This window comes from Pipistrellus kuhlii, unplaced genomic scaffold (genome assembly GCF_014108245.1).
Source record: "Pipistrellus kuhlii isolate mPipKuh1 unplaced genomic scaffold, mPipKuh1.p scaffold_m20_p_3, whole genome shotgun sequence".
Classification (NCBI taxonomy): Eukaryota; Metazoa; Chordata; class Mammalia; order Chiroptera; family Vespertilionidae; genus Pipistrellus; species Pipistrellus kuhlii.
Genome location: NW_023425529.1, coordinates 532937 through 544266, shown reverse-complemented (window position 1 = coordinate 544266; position 11330 = coordinate 532937). Strand labels below are relative to the sequence as shown.

Genomic DNA, 11330 nt, shown 5'->3' with positions numbered 1-11330 from the left:
TTCCCAAATCTAGTTTTCTCAAATACCTTATTAATCAAAGATTATAAAACTGGGCAAGTCATTACTTAAGTTTCAATTAGTGAGTCTATAAGGGAACATAAAACCTTAGTATTAAGTTGTTCCCTCACAAAATCAGAAAAAAACATCAAATACATTCTCACATCATAAAAATTTAATATCTTATATAATAAAAAGGTAATATGCAAATCGACTGAACGATGGTATGATCAGTCACTATGATGCACACTGACCACCAGGGGGCAGACATTCAATGCCCCTCAGTCACAAGCCAGGCTGACACCTAGCGAGCGCAGTGGCCTGCCTCCACAGCAGCACTAAGGATGTCTGATTGACAGCTTAGGTCCGATCACCACAGGGAATGAGCCTAATTCATCAGTTGGATATCCCCCAAGGGCTCCCAGACTGCTAAAGGCGGAGGCTGGCCTCAGGGGACCCCCTCCGAGTGCACTAATGTTGTGCACCGGGCCTCTAGTAACTATATAATTTGACTTGGAAATTATGCAAACATATCATTCCACAATACCTGAGCTCAAAATCCAAGTTCCAACATGAACTGTATAATTAAAACAAAAACAAAACTACACATGGCATCTTTATCATCATTCTTCTCCTGTATAAAAATAAAAATCAATTATGTGCTTCCCACTCAAGACCCATCACAGATACTCACAAACTTTAAGTAAAATAAAAAGCAGTAATGGGCCAATTCTGCCTACCATTCTGTTTTAATTAAAGGACGAGTATTCAGTCTAGTCCCCAGTTAGTAGCTCCTCCCAATTCTGGTTTTCTAGACCAACACAATGATTTTTCAATTACTAGTTTGATAATCAGATATTTTGAAATTACCAAAGTGGCCAGAGGAAAAATAACAAAAAGAAATTTCTCCTCTCAAAATGGAACTATCGTAAATACCACAGTCCACAGATTCTTCATTATTAATCTCTGATTGAATTATATTTATACATAAAAAGCCTGTCATTTTATTATAGGGATAAAAACTAAGTCACAGAAACCCAAAAAGCTAGTTTACTAAGCTTGTTTGTTTCTTGAGTGGCTTGAGATGTCTAATTCCCTCCTGGCTACATACCACCTTACCCTGTGCTACGAGGGAAAGTAAATGACATAAGACTCCCGGTTTTCCCAGAGGTTGTTTTAATACATTAGTCAATCTTCCCAATCTTTGTCTTGGTTTCCATAATTGAAAACAATCACATCCTCTGTTGGGTCAGGTGTGCTAAGGTCTCTGCAACTTAAATGTGAGTATGAATCTCCTGTTGATCTTGTTACAATGAAGATCTGGGCCTGCATGTCCAACCAGCTCTCAATACTACTGCTTGACATACTACACTTTGAGTAGCAGAACTCTAAGGAATGTTTCCCAATAGAAAGAATCTCAATCATATGTTTATTGTAAAAAAAAAAAAATAATAATAATAATAAAAAAAAATACAGCCTCCTCCAAGAGTTTGGTAAGGGAGATAATATTCCAGAGACTAACCAAGGTTTGCTCCCTTCCCCTTTTCTGTGATTTTTACCAGGTCAATTCAATGTAATATCTTAATAAAGGTGCTGACAATTCATTGGGGTTTGACTTGATTGAGACATGTTTGGATAAACATAACACTTCAAGCCTTTCAGAATCAAAGAGTTGATTCAAAATAAATATTTTAAAATTATGTCAAATACTAATGAATAAGTGATGTTTACAAATAGTTTATAAGAGAATCATTTGGGATTAATAATTTTAATTTCTCCCACAAAATAAATAGCTCATGTACTAAAGAAGACACCTTTCCTAAAGCAGAAAAAAATCCAACAAAAATAAAATCATGCTCTCATGACATAGTCATAATATTATTTTCAGTGAGGAAAATAACAAGATTAAGACATAAAAGGCATATGAGGAGAATTTCATGGCATAAAATTTGTTCTAGAACCTGGGGTAGAAATCAGGAAAAGAGAACAGTTGGTAAATTTAAGAAAGATTTTAACTAGAAAAGATTACACATGAGAGCAATAGTCTATTCTTTCTTAATAGTTCATTAAGAAGACTAATCAATCCACAAACTTTTAATTTTAGGTTTTCAATAATGCTTTCTCTTCATAGACCACCAGTCCAACCTCCCCCACAAAATTCAACCAATCATCATAAAAATTAAGTTGGCTATCCTCTATGTTTACCCTTAAATATTTTTAAAGCCAACGAGGGTAAAAATTCATGGTGGAAGAGCAAAAGTTAAAAAAAAGAAAGAATCACTTCTCTTCGCACAGAAAGAAACTCCCATCTTGAGCACCGTCCTCACTCCGCAGGGTAAGGTGTCTCAATGCTTGGGTCCCCTCTTCAGCCCCATCACTGTGAAGGTAGCAGCCACCAGTTTCTCATACACAAGGAACATGAGAGCAGCAGTGAGGACTGTCTGTAGCAGTTTGGCTTCAAGTCCTTTGTAGAGTCCTATTATTCCAAATCTCCTAAAAGAAAAGAAGTTTGAAACATAAAGTAAAAGATTTTCTTTATAAAAGTCAACTCCTGCATCAAAGAGACAGTCACTACTTTGATGGCGACTTTGCAAAGGTTTATCCTCAGGATTAAAACAAGCAATGGAAGTTTTAGGTAGAAACAGACTTCTGTTGTCAAACTATTATCTGTCAAGGCACTTGAAGATCGATTAAAGTTCAGTATTCACAAGCCACCAATCCTTTTGTCTTCATTATCACCATTAATTAGTAGAATGCTGACAATATCCCAGATAGGATGCAAATCCTAAAACCATCTCAATGCCAAGATCTGAGATCTAAGAACTTTTAGATCTTTAACACTCTCCCGACTCAGTTATTTCAACTTAATAGTCCTTAAATGGTAGGAAAACTGCAAATTGTTTTAGATCATTTTGGCTTCAACAGAACTAGGCAAAATGACCAAAGTGAAAGCTGCCTGTTTTTCAGCCTTCCTATACATTTGGTCTTCCAACCCAGGGGTTCTCAAAGTTAGCGTCCTGCATCAGAATCACCTAAAGGGCTTATTAAACCACAGATTGCTGGGTCACATCCCCAGAGTTTCTGGTTTATTAAGCCTGGGATGGGCTTAATTAGAAATTCGGATTTCTAATAAATTTCCAGGTGGAGATCAGCCATTTAGGACCACTACTCTAACCATAGAGAAGACTACTTCAGCTAAAACCAAAACCTCAGAGGAAATGATTTCTCCATAGCCGCTGCATGTTGAGAGTGAACTGATGTCATATGCTAGTTCATCAGCAACTCCAGGCCTATGTACGGCATGAACACTGAGGCAGACAGTACAACTGATCAAGTGCTCCATACACAAGCTATTCTATATTTTATTTGCTATGTGTGAAAACTTACTATTTGGGGCAAATCATGTGATTAAATAGCAATGAAAAGCCTAGACGCATGAATTGCTAGTTCATTAATTAACGTGAATTACGTTCCCCCAAGAAAGTCCACTTCAGTGTTTCTCAAGGTGAGGTCTGCTGTGACATAACAGAAAGCAGGTAATCGATCTCTGTCCCTGGTTCCTGGCACAGAGCGCTCCTAAAACCCTTGGGATTACTTGAGGGATAAGAGCAACAGGATCATCTCTTGTTCTAATATTTGGTCTCTGACCCTGGATCCTGGCAGAGTCTCTAAATATCAGAATATCCTCGGTAATTGCAGTGTCTTCTGTTGTAATGAGATGACTCTTGGTGGGCTTCTGGATGGTGCGGGGGTGGGGGTGAGGTGGGGGAGTAAGCCATGATCAGAAGCTTGGAATTCTCAGCCTCATCTCCATCCTCCAGAAAGGGGAGAGAGCCAGACAAAGAGTTGATAGATTGTGCCCACATGATGAAACCTTCATAAAACCAACAGTCTGGGGTTCAAAGAGCTCTCAGGTGGGTGAACACATCCACGCCCCAGAAGGGTGATGCACCCCAACTCCATGGGCACAGGTGCTTCTGTGATGGGACCCCACAGACCTCACCCTGTGCAGCTCTTCATCTGGCTGTTCATGTGTCATGACATCCTTTAATAAACTGGTAACATAAATGTTTCCAGAGATCTGTGAGACACTCTAGCAAATTAATTTAAATAACTAAATCCCAGTGGGATGGAGGAATGGGAACCTCAGAGTTGTAGCCAAGTCGGACAGAAGTTATGGTGAATTTTAACTGATGTACATACCCACAAAACCATCCCTACATTCAAGATAGTGAACATATCATCACCCCCAAAGTATCCACAGGTCTCTTTATAATCATTCCCTCCCTCCTCCTACCTCTGCCCCAGGTAACTACTGATTTGCTTTCAGTCACTATGGATTTGCATTTTCTATGTTTTATATAAGTGGAATCATGTCTGACTGCTTTCACTCGGCATAATTATTTTGAGATTCATCCATGTTGCTGCATGAATCAATAATAGCTACTTTTTTATTTCTCAGTATGCCATTATAGAGAAATATCACAATTTATGTATCTGTTCACCTGACAATGAACATTTGAGTTGTTTCCAGTTTTTGACTCTTACAAATAAAGCTGCTATTAACATTTTGTACAAGTTTCTGTGCAGACACATTTTATGTCCTGAGGTGGAATGGCTGGGTCCTATGGGAAGTGCATCTAACTTTTTAAGAAAATGCCAAGCTGCTTTCCAAATGCCAAGCTATATTCCCACTTCCTCTTTCAAAGGATCCCTAAAGATCAATTTCTTGAAACAAAACAAAGTACATGCCTCACAGGACTACTGTTCAGACTAAGTGATATTGTCTACATAAAGCATCAAGATCAGTGTCTGCCACAAAGCGAACACTCAAAAATGTTACTCTTACCATCTTCATTACCATTATAATTGTTATTACTCTCCCTACTCCCCGCTTCCTTCCTCACTGTGACTACTGCTCTATAATTCCTATCTCTGAGAGAGTCCACAGGATATGCCACTCAAGCAGAACGGTATATTAGATTTTGGAGGGTTCCCGTTATACAGGAGTTCTGCATATTTATAACGAAGTACAAGGATTTGAACTTTTCCCTAATTTCCCAAAGTACTGTCATATTTCACCAAACCCCTAAAATGAGAAATGTCTGAGCACAGAATCCAAGGGAGAGGTTTCCAGGCTGCCGCTAAAGAGGCAGCTGAACAAGGTCAGCAAACCCACCCGCTCCCCAGCAGGGGGGCTGTGAAAACGCACCTTACTCGCTGGTGAAGAAGATAGAGAACATTGCGAAGACTCCCCAATGTTCTGTTTTCTGGGTTGAGTCTGTGACGTCCAAACTGGGGAAGAAGGAAAAAATAAATAAATAAAAGACTGTATAGTACTGCTTTCTTTATCTTAATTTGTACCTGCAGAGTAAATTCTGTTGGGAGTGATGTCTTACACACCATACAGTAATAAAAATATCCAATTACTATGTGGATTTTATGAATCCTCTATGTTTCAGTGAAATAAGTGAAAACAAGAAATATGTTTCAATGAAGCAAGCAAGAGAATTTTCACTTTACAGAGAATTATGGGGAAGATTCTACCTCAAAAGAAAAAATACACGCCCATGATGAAAATATAAATAGTGATGGTATGTATGGCTTTACTTCCAGTCCTTTAAGATGTTCTGATAAATACTAACCAGTTAGAACCATTAAAGTTTAAGCTCTTCACATTGTTATGTTTATATGATAAGTCAAAAAACATTATTTGAATGCTACTGAATTCCTTTATATAAAGTACTAAGTTTTAAATAGTACATTAGTAAAAATACTTTTAAGAGGTTATAATTTTTTGAACTGACATACTCTCACTACTACTGCCATTTTATCCATCGATGAGTTCTTTGACGTTTTTTCTCCAAAACAGATCATAACACTTTTTAAAATATATATTTTTTTATTGATTTCAGAGGGGAAAATAGAAACATCAATGATGAGAATCATTGATCGGCTGCCTTCTACACACCCCACACTGGGGATTGAGCCCTCAACCCGAACATATATTCTGACCAGGAATAGAACCTAAACCTCCTGGTTCATAGGTTGAAGCTCAACCACTGAGCTATGCCCGCTGGGCCAGATCATAACTCTTTCCATATCTCTCTCCTGGCCACTGCTACCACTTCAATCTAGGCCACTATCACCTCTCACCTGTGTTGCTGAAATGGCCTCTTACCCGATTCCCAGCCCCCTTTTCTCTTAGCCTCTGACCAATTCATCAGAACAGCCACACTGCTCTAGAACTGTAAGTCAGAACACATTACTCCCCGGTGTAAAACCCTTCAAAGGCTTCCCACGATTTGCGAGTAAACTCTAGACCTTCCCTGCTACTTTTCCAATCTCATCCTGAGCCATTCTCCACCCACAGCGGCCTCCTTTCGGTTCCTAGGATTCACCAAACGCTTAGCACATAATGTTCCCTCTTCCTACAATGCTCTTCGCATAGCTGGGTCCTTATCTCACTTTAAGTCTTGGTAATGCCTCCTCTGAGGAACCCATTCCAACCGTCCTATGTAATGAGATCCCCATCAAGCACCTCCCCACCAAGTCACAGAACGCTGCTTACTTTCTTTGTAATTATGTTCAGTTTGTGTGTATTTTGCTTCTTTACTTGTTCATTCTCTCCTCAATGAAAATTCTACCTAAAATAGTCATAATCCCTGAAGACATAGATTATGACTAGTTTATTCACCACGTGTACCCAGATGTAGAGGGCCACCTGGGAAGGCACATAGGCATTTCTTTAAATTGTTGTCAGCTGAGTCCGAGACGACTGGCAGATAGATACACATTTCCCCAAGATGGCAGAGAGTGTAACCAGCTTGACCTTTATATCAGCCCAGGTGTCGGCAGGGCAGGTCTAGATATGTAAATCCAGTCAAGCACTAGGAATGCTAGGGCCTACTCAAGAATGCAAATAAGCTCCTTTGATCCTAAGTTTTGGTGATACTTCCTGGTATTTGGGGTATAAAATAAATGCGCTGCATGGGATCAGGGTCGCTGCCTGTCCGTCAGAGAAACTGGCATCCCACCTGGCTCCCAGCTTGCTTCTATTTCTGAATCTTGCTCTCTTTCTTTCTTTTATTTCTTAATCCCCAGCTCCTCCACTCAGGAACTGGACTCGTTCCTTTTCCATGCTGGACTCGGAAAAGAGAGAAACACCTCCGCACCCAGACCTTCACACGGAGTGGGCACTTAATAAACATTTCAATGAATAACCCAGAAATTTGAAACTGTCCAAAAAAGCAAAACCATTAATAGATGCAGAGATGCAGACCTTGCGAAGACCCTAACTGGTAAGACCATCACCCTTGAGGGTGAGCCCAGTGACACCCTGAGAATGTCAAAGCTAAATCCAGAGCAAGGAGGGCATCCTGATTTTTGCAGGCAAACCACGGGAGCATGGCCATACTCCCTTAGACTACAATATTCAGAGAGTCCACCCTGTACTTGGTGCTTGGAGGGGTGGCATCATCAAACCCTCCCCCGCCAGCTAGCCTAGCAGTATAACTGCAACAAGATTACACCTGCCCTGTGCTGTCAACTGTGACAAGAAGGACGGCCACACCAACAACCTGCGCCCCAAGAAGTTAAATAAGGCCCCTCTACCCCTTCTCCGAGCCAACAGGGCAGCCTTCCGGCTGAACTGTGACCCTGGGGCCTCAATAAAATGTCTCTTTTGTTGACTGGAGCAGTTAAAAAAAAAAGCAAAACCATTAATTTCTCTAGAATAAACGACAGGAATCAACCTCTGGTTTTGTAAAGAATAATTTGCCCTAGGGCACCTTCTCTTTTTTTTTATTTTTATTGATTTTTTACAGAGAGGAAGAGAGAGGGATAGAAAGTTAGAAACATCGATGAGAGAAAATCATCAATCAGTTGCCTCCTGCATACCCCTCATTGGGGATATGCCCACAACCAAGGTATATGCCCTTGACTGGAATCGAACCTGGGACCTTTGAGTCCGCAGACCGGCACTCTATCCACTGAGCCAAACTGGTTTCGGCTAAGCACCTTCTCTTGAATGAGAAGGACACAAACTTATACTTTCCTGAGTCAAGAACCTGCATTTGGGTTTTCTTTTTTTCTTTTTCTTTTTTTTTTTAACCATAACTGATTTAATGAGCCATTCGCAGTTTCACTGTACCGGCCGTGCGTACTTAGACATGCATGGCTTAATCTTTGAGACAAGCATATGCTACTGGCAGGATCAACCAGGTAGGAGAGCGCGGTGAGCCGGAAGAGCGCGCCACCGCGGCGCGTTCTCCTCCGACACGGGCCGGACGTGTGCCGAGCGCGGCAAGAAGCGAGCGAGCGCGTACACGTGCGGGCAGGCGGGAAGGGGGGAAGGCGGCGGCACGGCAGACGAAGCCCGGCGCCAGCCCGGCGGACCACTTTTCTGCACTTGGGTTTTCTGAGACACTATTGTTACTTAAGAAATTGCAAATGTAAACTTCGTTCCAAATCAAATAGGACACTAAGTGACAGCCAGCCTGGTGAGCAGAATGTAAGACAAATGGGAAAATGAATGAGAAAGCTTAACCTGCTTTAAACAGAGAAACTACGTATTTTAGGATGCTGCTCGACTAAATGCAGGAAGAACCCCAGCACTCACCCTCAGAATGGACTGTACTGTCTGCATGGGGTAGGTAACGGTGGTGGCAATCGCTTTGGCTACTGCACCAATGATGAACACATCCAATGAAGAAAGCTGGAAAGCAAAAAAAGACCAATCATGTCAATCCAAACAATAAGAACAGGAGATTACTGATTGCTGAATTCAAAATCAGTATTACCGTCTTTCGTTTCTTTAAAAGTTGCCGTTTTAAACCTTCATAGAACATGAACTGGATGGCAGGATTGAAAACCAGCAGCAAGGAGGGAAATGTGCCATTCCATAAAGACAAGATTCCTTCATCTCGAATGATCTGCTGAAAAGCATCTAAGCAAGAAATCAAGGACAATCTGATGACAATCCCATAACTAGAGAAGACAAGGCAAATTCTGTTCAAATGGTTCTATCAAGATTTCCTTCTTGCCCAGTTGGCATGGCTCAGTGGTTGAACGTTGACCTATGAACCAGGAGGTTATGGTTCAATTCCCAGTCAGGATATACGCCCAGGTTGTGGGCTCAATCCCCAATGTAGGGACTGCAAGAGGTAGCCAATCAATGATTCTCTCTCATCACTGATATTTCTATCTCTCTGTCTCCCTTCCTCTCTGAAATCAATTTAAAAAAATTTTTTTTAATTAAAAAAAATATTTCCTTCTTGTAATATTTTAAGGACAAGTTCATCAATTCACTACTATATATATATATATATATAATATTTTATTGATTTTCCACAGAGAGGAAGGGAGAGGGATAGAGAGCCAGAAACATCGATGAGAGAGAAACATCGACCAGCTGCCTCCTGCACACCCTCCACTGGGGGATGTGCCCGCAACCAATGTACATGCCCTTGACCGGAATCAAACCTGGAACCTTTCAGTCCGCAGACCGACGCTCTATCCACTGAGCCAAACCAGTTCCGGCCAGTTAACTACTGTTGATAATTATCAGATACTGACAGTCACCAAGTTACTGAGAGAGAACTTCAATAGGGAACTCCTTTTGATCATCTGGAGTCAGAATGTCAAGTTTTCCTAAGGAATCACCAACTCTGGAAACTCTGTATTACAGAGAATTATGAACTGATAGCCTGTGTATTTCACAAAAAAAGGCCAGTAAAACAAATGATAACATAGTTCCTTGGAGTCCATTTTATAGGACTGACTTATAAGAAAATCACTGTCATTGCAAACACAGGAAAGGAGAGCCTGGCAGTGTGATACTATTATATTAGAAGCAGAGGCTCATGGATAGCAGACATTAATCTGTATCTTTGTCTAAAGCTAACACTAGGGGGACAAGTATAGTAGATTACTCTTCAGATGTACTCAACCCCTCCCACCCACACTCCAAGGCAGAGGTTACTTCTCCTCCCCATGGCTTTGAGCTTGGCCATGTAATATGCTTTGGCCAACAGGATGTTAGCAGTCAAGATTCAAAAAGGGACTCGAAGTATGCTTGTACGACTGGGTGTGTCCTCTTGTGCATCATCATTACCAAGAGAAGAATATGCTCAAGCTGGTGCCAGGAAGGAGCTGAGACTCCCAGGCTAGGGTTGGCCTAGAGGAGTCAAATCCCTGACAACTCTAAGATATATGAGCTAAACTAAACAAATGCTTACTATTGAATGTTGAGGTTTGAGGTTGACTTTTATATAAGACTAGAGGCCTGGTGCATGAAATTATTGCACATGGGGGGAGGGGTCCATCAGCCCAGCCTGCGCCCTCTCGCAGTCCGGGAGCCCTCGAGGGATATCTGACTGACGGCTTTGCGCCGCTGAGGAGGTGGGAGAGGCTCCCGCGACAGCTGCTGCTCTCGCTAGCCATGAGCCTGGCTTCTGGATGAGTGGTGCTCACCCTGTGGGAGCAAACTGACCATCAGGGGGCAGCTCCTGTGTTGAGCATCTGCCCCCAGGTGGTCAGTGTGCATCATAGCGACTGGTCATTTCGCCGTTCAGTTGATTTGTACATTAGCCTTTTATTATTGATATATAGAATTATTGTGGCAATAAATTCCAAATTCAAAAAAACCCTTAAATAGAAACTCAGAGCCAAAACCAGTTAGGCTCAGTGGATAGAGCATCAGCCTGCGGACTGAAAGGTCTCGGATTCAATTACAGTCAAGGGCATGTACCTTGGTTGCGGGCACATCCCCAGTGGGGGATGTGCAGGAGGCAGTTGATCCATGTTTCTCTCCCATCTATGTTTCTAACTCTCTTTCCCTCTCTGTGAAAAAAATCAGTAAAATGTTTTTTTTAAAAAAATAGAAACTCAGAGACACTTACCAATAATACCTTTGTAGTTGGTTGGTACAATGTCTTCATTCCTAAATTTTGCCCCTTGCAGCTTTAGTCTGGTGTTTACCACCCAGAGTGGAGTTGTCAGCAACACATTCACCACTCCTTTAAAAAGAAAGAGGGAGAGACAAAAAGCAAAACATAACCTTTTGAGCTTTGCTGTCTTAAATTGAAGCTACATACCAATATTTCATTTATTCTTCTGCCACTGACCTACTAGGAGACCCTTAGTGTCACTTTGTGCGAGGGTATATCAGAACCCACAACTGTTAGAAGCAATTCGGAAGACTTGCCGATGGCAAAACGTCTGGCAGTAGTACCTCTCCTCACGAAATGAGTAGTAAGTTTAGGAGGTAATCTGTCAATTTATATAGCATCTAAAGTAGCAATTTTGATATAGTTTTAAATACAATTTTTCAA

General features: G+C 41.3%; 1 protein-coding gene across 1 annotated transcript in view; it reads right to left on the bottom strand.

Annotated features, from left to right (window-relative positions):
* Nucleotides 1–1162: 1162 nt before the first annotated feature.
* The window catches only part of SLC25A17 (solute carrier family 25 member 17), a 32427-nt gene continuing 22259 nt past the window's right edge, over nucleotides 1163–11330 (bottom strand). The window contains exons 5-9 of the mRNA XM_036457646.2: nucleotides 10899–11015; nucleotides 8799–8944; nucleotides 8618–8713; nucleotides 5210–5292; nucleotides 1163–2490 (exon numbers count right to left, since the gene is read on the bottom strand). Of these exons, the coding sequence (XP_036313539.1) occupies nucleotides 2343–2490; nucleotides 5210–5292; nucleotides 8618–8713; nucleotides 8799–8944; nucleotides 10899–11015 (590 nt within the window). The 3' untranslated portion in view covers nucleotides 1163–2342. The remainder of the gene's footprint in view (nucleotides 2491–5209; nucleotides 5293–8617; nucleotides 8714–8798; nucleotides 8945–10898; nucleotides 11016–11330) is intronic.